This window comes from Barbus barbus, assembly GCF_936440315.1.
Source record: "Barbus barbus genome assembly, chromosome: 11".
NCBI classification, from domain to species: domain Eukaryota; kingdom Metazoa; phylum Chordata; class Actinopteri; order Cypriniformes; family Cyprinidae; genus Barbus; species Barbus barbus.
In genome coordinates, this window is record NC_136739.1 from 1,677,983 (window position 1) to 1,702,119 (window position 24,137).

The following is a 24,137-nucleotide window of genomic DNA, read 5'->3' on the forward strand; positions in this document are numbered from 1 at the left end:
AGTGCTCTGCTTTGGTAACAGTGAACACTCACACAGATAATGCCATTCACTGTAAACAGAGCAGCAGGCAATGATGCAAGCCACATAAAACGAGAGTGAGTTGAAACACTATGCATGTCAATGATTTTCAGCAATCTCACCTACTGTTTTTTAGCGTAATTACCAGATGGTGAGGCTAATTAATTCTCATCCCTTGAGAGGAACATTATGTTTTTACAATCTTATAAAATCAATTCAAAATCGTGGGATGTCAAAGAGAGCAGAAATTTCTTCCTCTGTATATCAAATGAAGTACCCCTGAGAGCTGTGGGCTTCTATCAGTGCCCAGAGCGAAGGCCAGAACATTTCTAATGCCTTTACATAAACATCACTATGTTCAGAAATTAAAGTGTGAGCACTCACTGCATGCATTGTAGGAACTTAAATCAATGTGCAACACCCAATAATGCTGTAAAGAAGAGCAAAAGATCACACCAGGATATCTAAACAAGCAGTCAGCTGACAGTCATCCACAAAACTTACTCTTAGCACAGAGACAATCCCACTGGAGTAACCTGGTGGCAATGCCTTATAGGAGCACAATAGTGATAGTTCAAGAATCAATCCTTGCTGATGTAACATGTAATACGGTGTGATCTAAATAGGTTAAATTAAAAAATGTTTCACTTAAATATGGTTCTTCAGTAATTCTGTAGTGCAAATTATTACTGTACAGTTTATCTTCCCATAGCATCAATATTTTGGTAAATATTTAGGTCAGGAAAGAAGAACTTCTATAATTATGAAACGTTGGTTTAATGCGTTTTTGTACTAATTTTGCATGGTTTTAAAAGATATTTTGCTTCTATAACATTCTAGAGTTTTCTGGAACATTCCAGAACATTGTGAGACCAAAAAAACTAAAGTTATCCAACATGCACTCCTGAAGTTTTGGATGACTCACTTTTGGTAACTCTTTATGTTAAACTGTTGTTGCTCAGTATTATGCCTGTACCATGTAATTTTTATGCATAAGTAATATCAGAGTAGCTTGTAAATGTTGTCAACTTTTATAGAATGATTACTCCATAGAACTCTTTATATTCTAGAAGACAAGGAGAAATGTAAGTCTATATCATGCTGTGAACAGTTTGGTAAAACATCTACAGTACATTAATAGAAATTTACAAAGCAAACTGTAAATATGAAATTGACGAAGGTTCCTACGCTTACGGACAGAGAGAACGATTAATAGACAGAAAAATAGAATGACGGAACAATACATTGAATGACAAAATGATAGAACAATAAATAGATAGAACGATAGATAGATCAGTGTAAGTTTTATATGGCTGTCAATGAGTAAACATGCTTCTTGCATGCAGTGTGTTGAGTGTTTGAATTTTCATGCAGTGTTGCATTCTGGATGCACAGCTGCGCTCCCCTGGTGATGTGCTTTGAGATTAAGGGAATCTGCTGAATTGCTTTTTTTGATCATCCAACATCATCAATCTGATGGAAGAGGTTATACACACAAGAAAAAAATCTCCTGCACAAGTGATTTCTCGCATGATCTCATTCACATTGTTATTATCTGATTAAATCAAAGGTACTAGATCTCAGATGAGATCTCAAATCTGTCTTCTGATCAAATTAATATCTGTGAATGTGCATTAACTCTCCACGGCAGAATGCAAGAGAGGACACACATCCACAGAACATGGCAAACATATAATTTATGTATGATTCAAGCACTATAATGGCGGAATGATATATTACTCAATTACATCTTTCTCTTTACTAGCTGTTTTTACTTTTTTTTTAAATGATTTACATAAATTACAATGCCTCCATTAGCATATACGGCATAAATTAATTAGCAGAAACCAGAAAAAAAAACAGTAAAGAAAAAACTTCTTACCACAATCTCCTCTGAAAATAAAAACCAATTCTTCTCTCTTTTATACATTTAAAAAAAATAAATTTGCTCTTCTCTGTAATCAAATCTTTTCTATTGTATAGAGGACCACAAACTGAAACTGAATAATAGAGATGCTGATGCATTTTTTTCTCAATCTAAGTTTGTAAAATCTTTCAACTTTAAAGAGGTTACACCAGGTTTGAACCAATAACCTTTCAGTTAGATCTATAACCGCTATGACGGACATCAAACCATGTTAGTTTAGACAAAAACAGGTGAAACACAGCAAGCCAGCACTCTTTTCAAAGTCAGCATGAAGCAAAAGTTGAGATCATCTTTTCTTCTCTATTGCAATGTATATCGGACTGAAAAAGCTTCTCGAATGGGAAAATTAAAAGTAAGGCAGGATATGATTTTGTCCATCGGGAATTGATTGGATCATGCGAGTGACATGGATGCTGGAGGGCTATTGGACAAGCTTACTGACGTCATGGGATGTACATTTATGTTTATATATGATTAAATATTTGATTAAAAATTGATTGAATGCTAAAGCTGAGCATGTGCAAGTTTCATTAGCCAAGTTAAATGACTTACACATAAATGGGTAGGAGAAGTGCACAACATAAATTACACACTTCAGGGAAGAAGAGAGAAATGAGTTGTGAGGTGAATGGCAGAAGCTGTTGTTGGCAATAGTTGTGTCAGTGGCCTGTTATCTGTTGAGCGTTTTCCCCTGTTGCTCTATACACACTGACTGTATCTTACATCTACCATTTCCTTTGGTCCACATGCCCACAGAGTCTGTTCCCAATGTGATTGTTCTGACTTTCAAATAGTTCTGTCTGCCAGCTGGGATCAATAGGACTAATCCCTCCTGTGGACGCATCCTGTACTCGCTAAAGCAGGTATTACTGGCACAGTGTGATCATTTTTTCTGGTAGGGTCTCTGATGCTGTAGGCTTTCCTAGAACAGGGATAAACAAGGTTTTTATTAGTGTGCTGTATTTGTGGGCCACAGGTGTTTGAAACAGCAATTTCTTAGATCGTGGGAAACCTGCAGCATCCCTGGAATAAAATCAGTTTGCTGAGGAGTAATAATTTTTTTTTTTTCTGAGATGTCATGCAGGACAGATTTCTTTTTCTTTTTTTTTTAAGTGCCCTGATGAAAAAGGAAGTTCTCAAAGACAAATGTCTTTTAAATTTCAATAATTTTTCTGAATTTGAACTGAATTATAACTGAGGAAGCAATTCACTTCTACACTGCCGTGAAAAGGTTTTTGCCCCCTTCCTGTTTTTTATTATTTTTTGCATATTTGTCACACTTAAACGATTCAGATCATCAAACAAATTTTAATATTACACAAAGATAAATACAAAATACAGTTTTTAAATGATGATTTCATTTATTAAGGGAAAAAAGCTGTCCAAACCTACCTGGCCCTACGTGAAAAATTAATTGCCCGCTCCTCTTAAATCATGAAAGAACTGTGATTAACCACATTATTTTAGAAAGCTGAGTTAAATTTCACTAGCCACACCCAGGCCTGATTACTGCCAGACCTGTTGAATCAAAAAATCACTTTAATAGAACCTATCTGACAAACTACAGCATGCTTAAAGAGCAACACATCATGCCGCGATGTAAAGAAATTCAAAAACAGATGAGAAACAAAATAGTTGACATGTATCAGTCTGGAAAGGGTTATAAAGCCATTTCTAAGGCTTTGAGACTCCAGCGAACCACGGTCAGAGCCATTATCCACAAATGGAGAAAACTTGGAACAGTGGTGAACCTTCCCAGGAGTGGCTGGCCTACCAAAATTACTCCAAGAGTGCAACGACGACTCATCCAGGAGGTCATAAAAGAACCCAGAACAACCTCTAAAGAACTGCAGGCCTCACTCGCCTCAATTAAGGTCAGTGTTCATGATTCAACAATAAGAAAGAGACTGGGCAAAAACGGCAGCCATGGGAGAGTTCCAAGGCGAAAAGAACACAAAGGCTCATCTCACATTTGCCAAAAAATATCTTGATTATCCCCAAGACTTTTGGGCAAATATACCAACAGTCAAATAAAATTCTGGATGCATCTAAAGTCAAGTCCAACAGAATCACTACATTTTAAAGCACTACAAACCCAAGAACTGAACCCCGAAGAGAGTCCACTCAGTCAGCTGGTTCTGAGACTTACTAACCTGACTAACTCTACTAACACTAACCAGTCTCAGACCAGCACTGCTTCTCACCCAAACATCAAAATAAATCAAATTATCAAACATCTAAAAATATATATCTGGAACATTGGGATCAAGAAACCAAAACACAAAGTAAATTACAACTCTATTGAACTATAAAATTAAAATATGAATTAGAAGAATATCTCCAGAGTGTCAAAGACACAAAGCAGAGACAGATCCTGAGCAAGTTCAGGCTCAGTGAGCACAGACTAGCCATCGAGACCGGCAGACACAGAAAGAGCTGGTTACCCAGAGAGCAAAGAGTGTGTGTTCACTGTGAGACAGAGACACACTTCCTACTTCACTGTTAATAATTTAAATCAATCAGAGACATATACATCAACAAATTCACAAACATCATAAAGAATTTTACAGCCATGACTGAAGAGGAACAAATAAAGATAATACTAGGAGAGGGACAGACAGCAGCACTGGCTGCGAGATACATGTGTGTGCCACAGCCTGAGAGACAGCAGGTGAACATGTGTGTGTGTGTGTGTGTGCTACAGCCTGAGAGACAGCAGGTGAATGTGTGTGTGTGTGTGTGTGTGTGTGTGTGCTACAGCCTGAGAGACAGCAGGTGAACGTGTGTGTGTGTGCTACAGTCTGAGAGACAGCAGGTGAACGTACACAATCTGTGTAATATATGTATTCTGTCTGACCTCAGTGTTTCCCTAATGTCTACCACAGTTACCCTCAGCCTGTGTGTGTTTATATGTTAAACACTGTGGTATGACATGTTCACACAAGTTCTTATTTGTTACACTGTGTATTTAAGTTTATATTGTTATAATGGTTTTATTCTATTATTTTGATATTTTCATTGTTATTATATTTCTCTATATATATGTCAAGCTTTGGCAATATTGTATTTTTTACAGTCATGCCAATAAAGCAATATTGAATTGAATTGAGAGAGAGAGAGAGAGAGAGAGAGAGAGAGAGAGACAGAATATCTATCTACTGTATCCATCCGTCCATCACACTGACCGACAGACATACTGAACTTCCTGTGTGTTGAGACCACTTCATTTCAAATTTAAAGTCATGAATTGAAAACAAACTAATTCTTCAATCCTGATTTTTGCTCAGCCCAGCTATACCAATTACATAAAGGAAATGAACAGGATTTAATAGAGCAAATGGATTGTGTTTTACTGCTTTTGCTCATTTTCTCTAGCCATTCCCAAGAGTGCTAATAAGATACATTGTTTGCTACGGAGAATGAATTTAAACATTGACTTGAGTGTATGTTTGCAAAGTATACAGCAAATTACTGAGGAAAAATAGGGTGCCACATTGCTGAGGAACAAATACTGTGCTAACAGGACCTGTGAGGAATAAAACTCCTTGAATATCTAAGGAGCCAGCCAATATGGATTCATTCGCAAGACACTACTGACATATTATAGTTATCCAGTTTCCGAGAGAAGAATAAATGCCATTAGAATTCCCCAGCTACTCTCTCCTCACCCACGCCTCTTCGGGGCGAGGTGAAGACGGCCTTGCTCCGGACTCCTGATAATATGCTCCTTTCTCTTGTTTTGTTTCCCCGGCATCATTTTCTGCTGACTGCCATTATCTACCATTGGTGAAAATCTATTCTCGATCACAGTGGCCCCTCCACGAGGACCTTCAGGGTAAACCTCCCACTTACCAGCGCTCCCTGTGGGAAAGCAATCACTCCGCGTCAACACACCTTCACAGATGCCGAGAGTCTTGTAGGATGTACCTACCTTAACTAAGGTCGTACAGAGCCACTCATCTTTGCATCTGTTGCATGGAAACAGCGAGAAGAAAAAGAGGCTAAAAATGCTAACAAGCTCCTTGGAGGATTTCAGCGGTGTGTAGCATCCAAAGTGATTGGAGGTCAACCGAAATGCATCTCCATTACATTATGAAAGAGAGGGAACTGCAAATATACATTGATTGGTCCTCTAGTTGCCACTTTCTAGGCTAGCTCTGAAGCAAGCGAGGCCCCAGGGGTGTTCTTGTGCTCCAAAAGCCACGTGACCGCCGTTATCTCGATGGCCCGCCTGTACAAAGCGGTGATTACCGGTGACCTCTAAGCACTGGGAGTAAAGACAGTGAGACCATTCCCTCCAAAAGCACATACACGGCAACATGGCTGCCGCAGGCTCTCGAGCCTACAAACTTCCACTTCCATCTGTTCTTCTCAACATTATCGAAAAAGAAACAGGGCGAGACAAGGTGGTCGGGGCGAAATCTCTCCTCAAGCCATGTGTGCATCCTTGTGATGACAGACTGCTGGAGGCTGAGCATCATAGCAAACAATGCTGTTAGATTTATAACAAGAGGCCCTGAGCACTGGCTGAAGGCCATCTCATGCTGAGAGCTGGGAAATGTACACAAGATGGATGACACAGAGCGACCGGTAAATACTGCATGAACAATGGACCATTGTGGAAGTGAGTCACTGAGGACACCCTTGCTTTTAGTTCACCTCTCATATTTATATTGCCTTAGTTACTATTTAATGCATCCACGGCGTACAAACTCACATTTTTCTTTGATCTTATCAAAGTACGTGCATTTGTGAACTACATAGAAGACAGAGACGAAAAATAGAAGCAATACATCTAGCCAGCACACAACTAGGTTTATGAAATCTCACCCTCGAATGATAATGCTGCAGGACAAAGACCATTTAATCATACTCAATGTAGAGAAACATTTTATTTTGGAGCGTAACATCTACCGCACATCCAATCGACACAGAGCAAAAGCTGGCAGCGTTTTTGGCTTCTGAACGAATTCTTCTCCTCTCATCAATTGGCTATATCAGTTTTTATATAACACCCTTCCCCACTTCTCACACGTGTCTGTGAAGGAGCTTGGGCCCATAGTGAAGACGACTATGGCTGAACGAACATATGACTGATTGGCTACAGATAGGATTCTGGCAGGTGTGCACACTTTGGGGCGAAGTCTACGAGTCCACATTCCCCTGAGTCAGTGCCACTTGTCATTCAGGTGATCAGACAGGGGAAAAGATAATGTCGTATCTAAAGTCATCCCATAAATCAGCACACAAACTCTTTTAGACTTCCTCTCAGCTCATCTGATAAACATTTGCGTCTGCTGTCTGAGTACAGTGGTTTCTTGTAGCACTGGCGGTCTCGTAACCTGAACAATTATCAGATGAAAGAAGCATTTTGAAAATGTTTTCAGGGTTTGTAAGTGAAAACGGCTTTAAAAACCACAGAGACATCAAATGGTCTTTCTCCAAGGATATTAATGCAGGCTCGGAGTGCTTGTAGATGTGGAATATAGAGGACTGTGACCTTCTCCATGAGCAGCGGAGGGACTAGAGACAGCAGCTGGTTGGTAAGAGGGTACAGCTGCCCGCATCCAGTGCAGTCAGATGTGTCAATCAGAGACTCGGGGTCCCGCATAGTGCAATTTTATATTTAAGTGACGATGGTGAAAAATGTGTATATTAAAGTCAAATCATGGGAAATAGGAGTTTGGAATCAAACCATTTTATGTACTACGTACTATAACAATCGCAGGTTCCCTCCTCAGTCTACCAATACCATACTGTACGGAAACCAATCCATGAATGCATTAACATATGACTGAACACATTTACATAATATTTAGTTACCAGCAACTTGGCCCTGAGGTAACAAACAGTATGCAGAATTGTAATATGAATTTGAATTTAAAATTTAGGTAAAGAAACTTCGTCAAGACAAACTTGACTCGAAAAAGTTAAAGGGGTTATATAATGTTTCTAAAAAAGTGTAATGCAATGTGTTTATGCGGTTCGAGGTTCAAAAAACACATTATTTTCCACATACTGTACATTATTGTTGCTCCTCTATGCTCCGCCTTTCTGAAACACGTCGATTTTTACAAAGCTCATCATTCTGAGAAGCGAGGTATGCTCTTATTGGCCAGCTATCCAGTGCGTTGTGATTGGCCGAATACCTCAAGCGTGAGACGGAAATGTTACAGCCCTTACCGTATTGTGATGCCGTGTCCCGGCGCAACGACAAAACAATAAAACTCATTATAAACAAGGCATTTGTTGTATTCAGTGGGGACATAATTACTGGTTATAATGAGTTATACTGTCTTTTTACGCGTTGCATCGAGCAGCGTAAACATTACCATGTTTGCATTTGTGTTTGTAGAAACGGCAAACAAGCACTACTCTACACTGCTCAAAACTCACGTTTGAATAGTCGGTGGCAAATTCTTTAAATATCGAAACATACTTACAGGCTGTGAGTCAGAAGCACCAGACTGTCCTTGCGACGTTGGAATTGCCCAACTTAGTGTTCACAGCCATTAGTGTTCACATTGTAGGCTACTCTCCCAGGTTCAGGAAATAGTCCTCCGTAAAATGCACTGCACACACTCGGATATTTGCATTGTACTGTTATGTTTGATTATAAACATGTACTTGTCCATTCAAAAGTTTTGGGGGCAGTAAGTTATTCTCTTTTTTTGAAAGAAATTAATACTTTAATTTTGTAAGGACATTTTAAATCAATCAAAAGTGACAGTAAAGACGTTTGTAATGTTGCAAAAATTTCCATTTTAAATAAATGCTGTTCTTTTGAACTTTCTATGTATCAAAGAATGCTGAAATTCTCTCACTATATGATTTCCACGAAAATATTAAGCAGCACAACTGTTTTCAATATTGATGATAAAAAAGAAATGTTTCTTGAATGATTTCTGAAGGATCATGTGACACCGAAGACTGGAGTAATGGCTGCTGAAAATAAAAAATAAACCAGACATGAAACTATACTGAAAAAGAAACTATTTTCTCTCAGAAATTGCTAGTGAATTTCACAATTACAAAGAAACAGTACATAACAAAAGGTGACATTTAAAGAAGTAAAACAAAACTAATATAGTACATACTGTACTTGTAAAATGTATTACATTTTTATTTTATTTACTACTAAAAATATAATTTACCCCTAAAAATAATAATGTGACACTGACGACTGGAGTAATGTCTGCTAAAAATATAGCTTTGGCATGACAGAAATTATATTTTGAAATATATTACAATAGAAAACGGGTATTTTAATTTGTGATCAAATCATACCACCCTAACAGTAATGTGTATACATAATTTTCTACTCATTACTATCTTTCCAAAAGTGGCTGAAGTTTAGTAATACTAAGTAAGTACAACTAAATGTACAACTACAAGGGAAGTCGTGGCCTAATGGTTAGAGAGTCAGACCCGTAATCCAAAGGTTGTGGGTTCGAGTCTCGGGCCGGCAGGGATTGAACCCTCAACTGCTCCCCGGGCGCCGCAGCATAAATGCTGCCCACTGCTCCGGGTGTGTGTTCACTGCTGTGTGTGTGTTCACTGCTGTGTGTGTGTGTGTGTGTGTGTTCACTGCTGTGTGTGTGTGTGTGTGTGTTCACGGTGTGTGTGTGCACGTTGGATGGGTTAAATGCAGAGCACGAATTCTGAGTATGGGTCACCATACTTGGCAGTATGGCACTTCACTTATAAATTAAATATTTATATACATTGTGAGTTAGTAAATGTTATGAAATTCTAGAATAAGGCTGCTTTAAAGATTTTGGAACTGTGGACAAAATATGTCTGTATTCTCAGAGGTCGCAATGCACATTATCAGTGTCCAACAATGAACGGAAATTACATAAACTCAGATAGAGATGAATGCTGCAGTGAATGTAATTGGAAAACCATCCTATTGCTTTCCTTTGCAGATCCACTGATATTTTTGCTCTTTGTTCACGCAACCTGTGGTTATCCCTTTCCTTTTCTTTTGTATACTGCTTTCTCTCAGCATGTTGAATTTGTGCACAACGACAGCATGAGGTCCCGGGACCAAGAAAATAGGCTCCCATTTTCTTCTTTCTCTCTCTCTCTCTCTCTTTCACACAGAGTCCTGGAAAGTGCAGGACTCAGTGGTGTCCCACTTATTGTTACAGGCCTGAGGGACCCAGGAATCTTGAATAGATGGACACTGCTCATCTATTTCTCCCTTTCTCTTTCTTTCGATAATCTCTTTTTATTGCCCTTCTCTGTATTTCCTTCTAACTCCATTTCGCTCCGTCCCACTTGTTTCTGTTCTTGCTCACTTTTTCTCTCATTCTTTTATCCTTACCGACTTTTTCCACTGAATAAAGACAGGACTCAGCAGTATCTTGCAGCCATTCCTGTGACAGAGACGAGAGGCTGCTGAGATGGAGATAAATGGGGAAGCTCAGGAGGGGTGAGCGTTGACATTTGAAGCTTTTGACATTAAGAAGGGATCAGCTTTTCTGACTCAACTTGTTTGGTACTTTCACTCATTAATGTGACGGAGAATATGGAGTTTTAATGTGTGGAGTATAAATGACTCAGAACTTCGAGCTCCATCATCACCAGCACAAAATGTTTCAATTTAAACTAATAACGTATTAGAGAGACAGAACATTGAACTAGAGAATAATTATAAAATAAATAGATACACATCATTTAGTAGAATTAGATTGAAACAAAAGTGTTTCTATCAGCAGGGAAAATCTTATTAAGCTTAAAGCTTTCATTTAATGTGCACTCAGTAATTTCTTTCCTACTTGAGAAGTTTTACACCAAAGAAATAAATGGCACCAGGGAGGTCTGCAATACCTGAAGAGACCCATCTGCTTGCATTTCCATTCAATGCCAGTTGCTCTGCCGGCGCAGGACCCCTAAAAAGCACAGTATGTGATTTGAAGTTTACCAGCTTTGCTCTTTGGCGCTCAGTTGAGCTGAGAAAGTTTTCAAATATAGGACAAAAAAATAAATACATAAAATTAATTCACTGGTAATACTATGATATTACAAACAGCATTTATAAAACATCAAACATGTCATACTATCAAACATGTAATTATTAATATGTAACAACACATTATGTAATCAAAAATATTGTGACGTGCATGTGCCCCATTAGTGGATTTTGAATGCAGCTTCCAAAAGACAAAATAAAAAGCTGAATATTATATTTTATATTTCATACAATCCCACCGGCGTGATTAGAAAGGTGCAGTGTGGTACATTACCAGCTGCGAAAATCAAATCTGTGTTCGCTAGCCAGACGCATATTGTGACCAATCACACACGATTCTGTTGAGCTTATGAATGCAATGACCAATCAGAGGCGTTCAGATGAGTCATGGTTGTTTTGTTTATTTGCACGCTGAAGGAATTCTGCTCTCTGATGAATTCTATCACCAGAAACAACAAAGTGCAGAAGTGCGCACGAATGTAAGACATTAATTTCACACTGTTTATGGCTTCAGTGATTATAATGAGCGTTTTTGAGAGTGCTTCAAATGTTATTTGATAATGTAAATGTTCTTTGCTTTCTTTCTGTACAATTAAAGTGTTAGAATTAGCAAATTACAATGTTTTTATTAAATGACGGTCGTATTTAAATATTTTATGGCATGACACCCATATCTGGTACTTCTGTAAAAAGACGGGTTTTTATGCATAGTTATAGATTACACTGTTAGGCTACTTTGCCAATCGCCCATTATAGATCAACTAACAATCTATAAAAGGTGCAAAATGCATTTACTTACACATATTTCATGATATAGTTAATAAAAAGGAAAAAATAAATAAACATAAGCCTAAATCAGTTGGGTGCATGATTTCTTCAACTTGTTTTATTTACAACTAAAAATATTACATACAGCTAAACACATGTTAATAGTGTACGATTGTTGATGTATAATCACTTGTAGTGAGACAGAACAAAAGCACAGCTATGTAAGAATCTTTCCATTTTCTGAATAAGCAGTCAGTTATAAAATTATGCACTATACAACACTTCACAAATCTTTAACAAAATGCCTCAAGCATTCAGTCTAAATCTGTGCAATAATGTAGATTAACTGTAGTTTAGTTGAAGTGCAAAGGCTCTACTTTTCTTAATACTACGTTAACAAACAAGAGCAAGTCAACAACCTGCAGCCAAGTTTGGCACTATCTCCTCTCAAAATAACAATGCTCTCTGTATCCGCGGCTGTCAACATCAGAGCGTAATCCTGCTTGACAAGAGCATAGACTCTACGTGACGCTTCATTCACATTCCAGTCCCATCATATCATGGTCCCTGCAAGCACCTGAGAGGAATCTCTGCGCAGGGCCCGGTTCAGGAGCGCCGGTCAGCAGCCAATGTGTGCGCTGATAAAGTCTGCTGATGTTTGCGCATGGCTTAACCTGCATGCGGTGGTCAGGCTATGTTTTTAAAGGCATCACGCTGTATCATTCAGTGGAGTCTGAGCAGGGCTGACAGGGCCACAGAGGTTCTGAGCTGTAATTCAAACTCTCTCACTTCCTGTGTGATGCCCACCTCACTTCTGTCTGTTCATGTCAGCCCATAAACCCCCACAACCCCTTATGCACTTCTTACCATTTACATTCTTTTAAGCATAAATCTAGCAATATATTTAACAAAAAAATATATATAATTTTTTTTATTAATAATAATAATTAATATGTATTTTAAGCCTCAATACTAAATAATCACTATTGGTAAACATGTATTATTATTGATATTATTAATTAAATATATCTAATAATAACAATAATAATAATAAACTACAACTAGTTATATATTTGTATAGTTGTTACAATAATAAATCAAAATAACAGTTAATTAACAATCAATACTACTACTAATTTTTATTAATAATAACTTAACTATTATTATCATTATTATTATCGAGACGACAAAAACACAACGGAAATCATCCTTTAAAAACATACCTCATTCCCTATCCACTCTGGGAACATGAGGAGAATGTCTTTTAATAATTATTAAATAATAATAATAATAATAATCATCATAGTAGTAATATTATTATTATTATTATACTTTAAAGACTTTGAAGACTATTTTTTTTATATTAGACTTTAAAAATATCCAATGAAAAACATTCTTTGAAAAGTTTTAGATTAGATTATAAAAGTTTGGCTCTCAAGTAATTTTATTTTCTTTATATATTGTTTATTTTATATATAAAAACAAGACAAAAATCTTGATTTAAAAATCAAGTTCTTTTCATTCCCTCTCCACACTGGGGACTTGAGTCCTCATCGCTGCCATCAACAATCACGGAGAACCTCTCGAAGAATAATTAGATCATGTCTGAATGTGATCTGGAACGAGAACGCTTCACATGAAGAACCTCTGTGCTTATTCTGATCTCCTTAGAGTCAAATGAAAGCGGTACTACTCTAATGCGGCAGGAAGCCTTGTTCACACTCACACACCCGCACCAAACGCCCAGGGCTGAATGCATTAAGTAAAACCACAGCACCAGCGCGGTATTGATCCTCCACATAGGCTGTTGCTCTTAAGGGAATTGATAACTATCATTTTAAAAGAGAAGTAAACCTTGATGATTGTAATCGGGAGATATTATCATTGATTTTTCCAGCCTTTATTCCATTGTGTGCCAAATAAAGAAGCATTTCATTGCACGGTGGCTCTCCTCTTCCCCTATCCCACTCCGAGTTAATTCACATCCTCTCATTAAACAGTCCATACTGCTGTGGCCTTTTCACTGGAGGCGCTATTGATATGCACCCTGCCCTGCGAGGCTACACACCCAGATTATCCAATAACAGGTTACTTTTCTGCAGTGCTGCATTTCCAGAATTTAATTAAAACTATAAATTAGTAAATCTAATAGGACCTGCATAAATCCTATTGCACAGCCAAGGTCTCCTTTAATTCCTACCTGATCTCTTTAATATAAGATTACACAGAGGCCTGCATCCTGACGTGTTTTGAATTAGGCTGCATGTACCCATCAAAGCGGGATGTTTACGTCTGATGCTGCGTCAGGGCCAGGAAGCCAGTCAACTGATGAGCTTTAAAATGGCACTATTGTACTAGGTGCTCCATTAATAATGTCAGCTGTACAAATTATCTCCATAAAAATCATAGCAATGCACAAGCACTTTTTAAGATCATCATATTTGCATCCATCGCATCTTTAGGCACAAACAAACAATTGCTCAACTCATTAATAAAATCCCCAGACATTTAACAATCTCATATAAAATGGATAAAGAATAAATTGTTAAAGAGAGTCTTCAGATCCACTGGTAATCAAATTCTTATTAAAAAATATTCCAGAAAAGTTTGTAAAATGCAATCAAAATGCAAGAATCTGCACAGGTACAGTTAAAAGATTTAAATGTATTTGTAAATATAAACAGTTTTAAATTTTGATGGCTGCAACAAAGTAAAACATTGGGACAGAGGCATTATGGCATTTCACAAAACATCCCAACTTTTCTGGGATTGGGGTTATGGTGAGAATTGTAAATTATCATTATTAATGACGCCATTATAATTTTTACTTATTGAGGCTTAAAGGACAGAACATTTTACTTAATTGTATAAGTATTATTGTATATATTATACTGCTATAGTAATATAGTATAATACACATAGTAAGGTGATTATTATGAATAACTCAATTGGCATCGTTATAATTTTAATAGCCTAAATAATTAATTGTAAAAACGATTGCTGTGATTAGTTATCACAACTTAAAGTTCAACATTTAAATGAGTAAAAATCAGTAATGTTTGTGTTTGACTGCAGTTCCGTTAACTTTAGTTTAAAGTTGGAAGTTTATCTGAACCAATTTTAATTTGTTGTAACTAATTGCAGCAACACTTGTATGTTTGCTTATCCACATTACTCCAATCTTAACATAATAAAACACTTTATCAGAAAGTTATTAGAAAGATAAATGCTGCCAATAAGGATCCAAATCAAACCCAAAGGCGTTACTTCAACTTGCAGAAATGTGCTCATGCTTTAATAAATAAATAAATAGCAGTAAATGAACACGCTGCCATCTAGTGGCCAGCATCCCAGTTTAGCTGAACTCACTATAGGTTTCAGCTGCTTTCTTGCATTGCAGTAAATCCAAAACAAGCGCAAATGTTTTTCAGGAAAACAATGTGTTCATTTGTTGCTAAAATGTGAATGTTAGGTGAACATTACAGTTTGATGGGACCCACACATATTTGTAAAAGAGACTATACAATTGCAGCATTTTCATGTGCTATTCATTCAAGAAGCATTTACAATGAAAAAGTGAAGGAGTGGCCTCTGATGTCCTGCGAGGGCAATGAAACCCTAACAGCTTCAACGGTATACCGACCACTACACCTTCATTTATGCATGAAAAATAAAAATAAGCCACAAACATTCCACAAAAATAAGCCTGTGTCAAGGTTAGTGAAATCATGCCTCCGGTGGAAAAACAGCAGTAATCAGGATGGATTATATCTGAAGCAGGCCCGGGGGTAGCGTGCATCTCTGAGCGTATCACCTGAGCTGTGCACTGGCAGCCTCTGACAGCAAGGGTCAGCCTCACCTCCAGAGACCCGCTCAGTGTCACCTTCAGCAAGCACTCGGCCACGTGTCTGATCTGGGATCCAGCTGGCTACCCTGCCTGACCAGAGCGAGGTTCAGACACCTGAAACAAGTCTCAGGGTCATCTGGAAGGTCAAAGAAAGAGTCCGGCGCAGAAAAATGCTCCGTCTACAAGACTTAACCTTTGAGTCTCAAATCAAAGCTCAAGAAATAAAGACTAAAGTTTACATGAAGCCTGGGTCAAGTTACAAATTACTTGAAGCCAAAAAATTACATATTGGATGATATTATACGTGACACATTTGAAAACAGAATCTAGTACAAATAAGGCAAGTACACACAAAATCAATAATTCAATAAATGTATTCAATATGCTGAGCTGTGAAAGGGTTGTGAAAGCAATGCACACCTATTTGTTCTCATTTGCACACCTCACCCCATATGAATTTCAATTTATTTTATGTTGAAGTAAATGCTGCAGCTTTATAGGTTTTTTTAGGAGTCAATGGTTAAATATTAGGGGGGAAAAAATAACTTTTTTTTTAAAAGAGACATCAGTGGTGTTTGTATCATTGATACTGGCCTTCACTCATAAAAAAAATTAAGACGACACCACTAAGTACGGTAGCGTATTGCATTCACTTGAGGAAAAAAAATCTACTCTGTTTTTCTGAATTAACGAGTTAATTATCTCAGAATTACGAGAATTTTTCATTAAAAGTTTTTGCTGTTTTTCTGAATTAACGAGTTAATTATCTCAGAATTACGAGATAATTTTTCATGAAAAAGTTTTTGTTCTGTTTTTCTGAATTAACGAGTTAATTACCTCAGAATAACGAGATAATTTTTCATGAAAAAGTTTTTGCTCTGTTTTTCTGAATTAATGACTTAATTATCTCAGAATAACGAGATAATTAAGTCATTAATTCAGAAAAACAGAGCAAAAACTTTTTTTTTCATTAAAAATTCTCGTAATTCTGAGATAATTAACTCGTTAATTCAGAAAAACAGAGTAGATTTTTTTTTCCTCAAGTGAATGCAATACGCTTCCGTAACTAAGCAAAAAATTTTAAATATACTGTATGTTGTTTCTACATTAATTTTAAGCTTGAGTGTGAATTTTTTTCAATATAAAAGTATATTTAAAACCTTAATGTTTTTAAGGTGGGATTAATCGCAATTCATTTAAAATAATTAGTTTTTTAATCGATTGACAGCCCTAATATCTATGCATCACCCATTGAAAATTCTGTGAATTGCAATTCAGTGCTGCATTGATTGTACCATTGGTGGGAAACGCAAGCCAGATCAAATTCTAATATGAAATGGAGCAAACTCGTAATTTTGCCCACCCTGCAATTCAGTAAGGATAGATGTAACAACCTGAATACAAAACATCTTCACTTTAAATGCTTCTTTCCAAACCCACTGAATCCACCCACATGAAGACTGTGAGAAGGTCAAAGTCAAGTCTTTTGAAGTAGTCTTAAGTCCTCCAAATTGTGTCAAAGATTAGAATAAACTGATCAAACACAGTTTTGGAAACAACCTGCATTTAAGAGGAAAAATACCCAATCACCAGATGCTCATTAATTTATGATGACATGCAACAATCAACCTCTTACTCATCAAATACAACCAAGTCCAAATCTTCAGGCAGAAATTTGCTCATTTGTTTTAAATTGAAGGATGACGTTATTTCCAAGTTTCCACATTATGGACATAATCAAATTGCACAAATGTTTTTTTAGATGACAAAATTATCTACTGTGAATTTAAATTATGTCCACAATAACTTTATCCTTCTAAAGGCAAAAATGTGGATCTGAAGGAGCTGTTTCAGCCTCATCATGCCTAGTTAATAACTTAGTACTTAATACATAACTACAGAAAACAAACTACAGTTTCTCATCAGACAGCGTTTATTAAAGAGAAAAGGCATTTTCAATTCAGATATTTCTAAAAAATGGATTCTGTCCTATTAAAATAACTGATAAAGTTAGTGAAAACCCACAAAAGCCTAAAAACAGTATATAACCCAAATGCAAAGAAGTCCAATCCTAGATTAAGGCCTTGATCTCAAAAAGCTGTAGGTGTCAATGATATTCCTATGAGATCCATTCTTAAACAAACCTAGAAAGCTGATCATAACCACGAATTATGTCAAGCAAGAATTTCAGATTTTGTACAAAAGGATGCCACGAGGGAGCGTGTCATGATTTGGATTCTTCCATTTCCATCAGAACTTTCTTTTGGCATGTTTGTTAAGACCTGAAACACTTAATGCTTACGATTAAGTTGTTAAATCTGAATGATTTTAAGGACAGACAGGAGGGAATAACTCCAAACCCAGCAGCTGAAATCAGTCCGTGTGAAACACTCAAGAGTCCATCTTCCATAAAACAGCACGCAAAGTTAATTAGTCCGCAAACGCAGAGAGAAAGTGCTTTTGTATTCACTCAGTGCTTGTGCTCAGAAAACCCAATGTCAGTTTTTAGAGCAACGTCAACACATCAGAGGCTGTTGATGGTCTCCGAGCTTTTTCATCAGGACCCTTTGAGTCAAAGATTACCATCCAAACATATACTCCATTGCTTTCGACACAAAAGTGTCATCCTTTTTTGGTGTCTGTTGATCTGATACAACCTATGAAGCAGAACAAAACAAAAAGCAAGCACTTCAAAAATTCTTATTTTAAATTGTTGCTCCTTACAACATATTTCAGTATTGATCCGCTACTAGCATTATAAATAACATTGGTAAACATTTATCTAGATTATATTACGTTTATTGGCAATATTTCCTTTTTTCAAAATAGACAATTTACAAATATTGCAATTTAAAATATATGATAAACTTTTCCTACTGCCTGGATATCAAAATTGCAAGGAGCAGGGAAAAAAAAAAAAAATTACAAATATTTCAGCTCATGTTCAGTCAGGTTTGGGAAAACTACAAACCAGTAAGAAATGGTTTTGGCTAGGTTCTGCTATCAAAAAGTGATTTAGACTTATTTTGTACATTTTTGATGTAATAATAATAATAATCATCAAGTTTATTCATATTTATGCACAAATTAATATGTAATCCTTAGTGATAACCTTTGAGTTTCCATGTGTAGTTTTATAATATGCTCCTCCACTCTTAAATGGCAAAAAAAAACAGCTCCTCTTTCCACAAAGCCTCAGCATTATCAAATACATTATTAATTTATTTTTATTTATTATTATAATTTTTTATTTTTAAAGCTGCATTTGTCCGTTTTATTTAAATTAATTTGTTCAGTACTATTTGCGTGGTTTTAAGAGCAGTGGGTGAGTGGAAAGGTCAACTATACCTGGTAGTCACTGCTGGATGCTTTGTAAGCAGCACTGAGGGGTCTCATGACAGATCGGGGAGTTGATAGAGCGTGACTGGGGGTGCCGGGAGCCTTCACCGGGGGCGTGAACACAGAACTGGAAGTGCTGCTCTTGTCTGAACTCTCCATTACACTCTGCAAAAATTTTTAAAAATAAAATAAATGCAGCAGCTATTTACAATAAGTGCAAATAGCTATAGATTCTATTTACACTGTTAAAATAGCAAGATTTTCTGCTATTTATACTACTTATTGCAAATAGTGGCAATTATATGCACCTCAATACTGTAGTACATTATAAAACAATAATAATGTATTGAGTGTAAATTATAGTTTTAATTCAAATTATTAAATGGATGCCACCTTATTGAGACAATAAAGCCCTCCCTACACCTACCCTAACCTTAACCTGTGCTTTATTTTCAACTTTTTGATTATTTTTTATTCAAAATAAATGCCTATGCGATATGAGATTTGAAAACGGAGAAAAAAAGTTCAGCAAAAGGCGGGTTCGAACTGGAGTCGAACGCATCAAAAAGCACACGCGTTACCATCTACGCCACTGAAAGCGTTGTTGAACGAGCATCTTTTTGCAGTGTTCACTATCCGAATCACACGTTTGTGGGCGGAGCTAATGTAAATAGCCTTTGCCAACAAGTGGGGCTATTTGCACAAATAGACACGCCGTAAAATAAAACACTCACAATGTAACATTCCCACTGTTACAATTACACCCAATAGAATTATCGCTTTTGTGCTTCTTACCTTATCGATACAAGGTTTGACGCCAATCATTATGGCTTCTCCAAATATCTTTCCATCTTTACTGAGAGCTTTTCGTGCCTGCAGTTTAGACTGATACTGAACGTGCATCCAGTTGCCCGAATTAGACATCTGTAAATGAAAGAAACAAACTTTTATAGAATACAAATCATATATAAAACAGTCTGCAGTGCTGAAACTTTGCCTGTACTTACCACGTGTTTTAATATGTTTCCATACTGTGCAAACTGTAAGAGGATGTACGACGCAGATGCTGGAGGGAATCTGTGTGCAAACAAATATAAAATTCATGTCATATGTAGACGTCGACACCATAAAGCCTGACACGTCATGGAACAAATAAATGACTGAATGATCTAAACACACCCAAAAACTGTGACCCAGGTGTCATCTAGCTGGTCTTCTGAGGACAGAGCATCTCCTTGTGTGAAGAACGGATCTACTTGAGCTGGGGAAAGTGTTGTTTTCCTCTGTTGTCCCGCGGGGCTAAACAAATTAGACACTATAGGACAAAAACAGAAACTAAGCATCTATGTTTTGATAGAACACAAGCGATTAAAAAACTAATTTATACCTGTTCCTGGCGTCCCTGATAGACCAGACAACGGTGTGTGTACTCCAGCAAACGGCTGTGAAAAATAAAGGACAAAATCTCATTAAAAACATTTTAAAATTATTTTCTTACATTTATTATAACAACTGTGTACTTCACTAACCGGCCTTGCACGCTAATGACACGTTTTGACAAACAAATGATGATTCACCGATAAATTTTGTACTAAAATTTATTCTAAATTTATAAAAATCTAAGAACACAAGCAAACATTACATTCTCTTGGTGGCCTTACAGCCAAGTTGAGTAATACAGTACACAAAAGGTTGTTATAGCCCAAGCTGCAAAGCTTCTCCGCAATAATAAACGCAGATATGCACATGCACAGCCGGCTAATGAACGGTCTGTATACAAGGGGTTTATTTGTTTGACTGATTTTAAAGCTGTCATGCGATAAAGTCATGTTTGCTAAGAGTGACGAAAGGCTATTGAAGAAAGTTTGTGTGGAAAGCCTTTTATTGATGGTTTGAGAGTTTCTTATGCATATTACTAACTTTGGGTATACGGTTACTTATAAAATACTTCAAATTCATTACTGTTAAGACTAGGTTAAAAACAACATTGGTTGTACTGACATGGTCTAACTTGAATCCAAAAAAAAAGACACTAAGAAAAATAAAGATGCATCTGGCCCCAGTACTCACTAATAACTTAGTCAAGTAATGTCATTTCAGGACGTGCTTCAAAGTCAAATGAAGGTCTTTAACTTTCTCACTTGTTTGCGAGCAGCACGAGGAGACATTCCCACACCGGAGCCGTTGAGATCATCATAGATGCTTCTGACCGGAGGGGCTCCGCTCTTGTCTTTAGGCGTTGGGACCACCGGCTGTGGAGGAGACCCACCTGAAGGAGGAAAGCATCAAATGTTAACTTCTGTGCTGTGTATAAAAACCAACATGCCGTAAGAAAAACGCATTAAAACGCATTTACCAGACTGAAGAGGAGACCTTGTTTCTGTCAACCCAAAACACCTGGGCTGAGGTGTGACAGGAGCAGGCAGGTCTCCCATCAGAAACCCAGGTAGAAACTGAGCCCCAGGCTTGGGGGAGGCTGGAGAGCCGAGGGTCATTGGTTCAATGCCTGTTATTACACATCAACAAGGGTTATATATTTAATAATTCTTGCTCATTACAGTCGAAAACCTATCATTTTAACAGCTATACACGGACAGTTAGCAACATATATACAAATAACTCGTTTTTTTATTATTTTAACGTTACCCTAAATATAAAATAGTTGTTAGGGAGCCGAATAAGGTAAACACATGTATTTCTGCTACCGGTCACATTTAACGTACGGACGTCTCTAACAAAATCATCCAGCATATGAATATACAAACACAGGACTGGTGTAAAACACGACTTACTCTGGATGTCCATACTGGGTCACTATCACAGCAGCCACTGAGAGAAGATCAGCCCTAATTCACCAAATCAACAAAAAACAGTGCAAAAAAATTTGAAACGGGCGGAAGTTAATGACTCAAGCACGCTACACTTCCGCTTTCACGAGAGCAGCTCGCGCCTCGCCTGTGTAGCGCCCCTGCAGGACAGGACATGAAACTGATTTTTAGTTTTGGAACCAAATTCATGCTTTTCTCTCACCTCGGTTTTTGTAATCACCTTTATACTGTTTTTAGTAAGACGTGTATTGATAAACTACTAGAGGTGTGAAATGCGTTCTAAATTGGCGTTTTTTTATTGTTAATGCAATAAAACTCTGTTTAGTAACTGTATTAATTTTTCACTAATATTCTGCTATTTTTATGCTTGCATATGCTGTGTTGTAACTTGTAACAGACCTGTGAAATGCTGTATTGCTGTATTCACAGTTTGCAGGTTAACTGTTACAGTAACTGACCTGAAGGTGGCACTGTTGTTTCACAGGGTGGCTTCATTCACGTCCAGGACCTCCCAGAGTAAAGGAACACTGGAATCGTCCTCCATTCATCTCCATCTTTATGTTTTTATACCATTATTAATCCTACGTTAATATGCATTTTAGGGCTATATACATGCATATTATTTAATATAATATATTTTTTTATGTTGATATAATTTTAGGCCTAATAAATTCTTGATCTGTTATGCAACTTCAAGTTTCTGCCATAACAGTCAATTTGCATGAAAATTATATCCTCATAAAAGGTAGGCTAAATAAAAAAAATGCTTAAGAAAATCTGAGAGTCAGTTAATTTCTGACTTCGCCTGCAGATTATTAGTTGCATCACAAAATAAATTAAATGTAATATGCTGTAGATGATTAGTTTGCTTTCGATTATTTTTGTTAATAATCTTGATCCTGTTTTTCACCAAAGACAGAGAGCGGCTGGATTCTGATCAGTGCACATGGACTATATCCTGCCCAAGGAAGTGTGCGTGGCACAAAATAAAAAGGTTTTGAGAGCAATGCTAAGTATTCATTAGTGCTCAGTGATTTATATCAACAGTAACTATGTCTCTCCAGAACAGAGAGACAGAGGGAGCAATAGTTTTCTGTAAAATGACTGAGCTCATATCCCCTGGAGCAACACTGAATATATGATGCCAGTCATCTGCATCCAAATAAAGAGAGAAATGCCAGCTCCGGCTAAACCCATTAAGCAAATTGACATATTTGAAAGATGCATTTGTCTCTTTATTTTGATTTATTTAAACAAACTGACACCCAGAGGGCTCCTTTCCTTTATAAATCCCAAGATGTTTTAGAATAGCATTATATCTGCAGAGTCGAGCACGTGCATTTTCTGAAGCCCATTTAAAGGTTAACTCATGTAATCAAACATGTATGTTGCTGTTGAACTTCATTTTGCTCAAATCATTTATTTGACATCTGTTTAGTGACTTACTGTATTTTCACAAGGTATATCATCTTCAGTTCTGAATTGCATGCCACACTGATTCTTCTCTGTGAAAGAGTTAAGGAGGGAGATCAAGCTGAGGTGTAGATGAAGCTGTCTGATAATAAGAATGCAAACAGCTTGCTCTCTGTGACTTGTACCAGCCCGTGGCAGCCTTGCCTTTATTACTCTGCCATATCCCATGTCACGCTCTTGGACTGTCACACAATAATGAGCGCTTTTTGACCTCGGTGAAACTGGCTGTGCTACACCTTCACAGAGTTGAAAAAGAGTGAAGAACTCAAAATGGCTAATAAAATGAAGGTTATGCTTGTGGAATATTATGAGCTGCTTTAGACGACTATAAATAGAGTTTTTACTGTGGGACATTTAGTGATCTGTTCATTTAAAACTTGCAATATTGACCACAGTGTCTTATTCAGTACCTGAACGCTAAGTCATCCATGTCCAGTGATTGCATTAAATGCCCTGTTTTTCTTCTGACAATGAAACTGCTAAAGAGCAAGGTCAGATGGTTGATTCCCATAAAGTCAGCAGAGTGAAATATAGCACCACATGTGCTGAATGTCTGCTGATGGGGAGATATTTGAGACTCCTGCAAGAGGAAGCCTGCAAGGATTTTCAGTTGACATGTGCAAACACCTGAAAATGTGAATGTGCTTTTGTGTGATAAATGGTTACATTTTCCAACGCTATATGTGCACTAAGAAGCCTGCAGTTTCCTCTGCATATGCTCTTTTGTTTTAACCTGAAAATACAAAAAAAAAGTAATCCAGGATTATACTGACCCAGAGTTTAAAATGACTCAGTGTTAATCATTTAAAGGGACAGTTCACCCACAAATAAAAATTCACACAAAACACACAAAAAAAACTTTTTTTGTGTGTTTCCCAGAATAAAGTCTTACAAAAAAACAGCATGAGGGTGAATTGCCTGAATATAATTTAGGCAAAAGCCCTAGAGTCAGTATTGAAC

At 37.1% G+C, this 24,137-nt stretch overlaps 1 protein-coding gene across 2 annotated transcripts; it reads right to left on the bottom strand.

Moving 5' to 3' along the window:
* Positions 1 to 1,034: 1,034 nt before the first annotated feature.
* On the bottom strand, positions 1,035 to 21,809 carry nup35 (nucleoporin 35). 2 transcript variants are annotated; one of them, XM_079429018.1, is made up of 9 exons: positions 21,669 to 21,809; positions 21,233 to 21,382; positions 21,018 to 21,145; positions 20,264 to 20,318; positions 20,056 to 20,191; positions 19,884 to 19,953; positions 19,672 to 19,800; positions 18,886 to 19,041; positions 1,035 to 2,867 (listed from the first exon to the last, which is right to left on the bottom strand). In XM_079429018.1, exons 1-9 carry the CDS (start codon positions 21,679 to 21,681, stop codon positions 2,829 to 2,831), a joined length of 876 nt encoding a protein of 291 aa, XP_079285144.1. In that variant the 5' UTR covers positions 21,682 to 21,809; the 3' UTR covers positions 1,035 to 2,828. The 2 variants fall into 2 exon arrangements, with proteins under 2 accessions (XP_079285144.1, XP_079285143.1); XM_079429017.1 differs by lacking the exon at positions 1,035 to 2,867 and adding an exon at positions 17,449 to 18,194 and having other exon boundaries at positions 21,669 to 21,800.
* Positions 21,810 to 24,137: the final 2,328 nt, after the last annotated feature.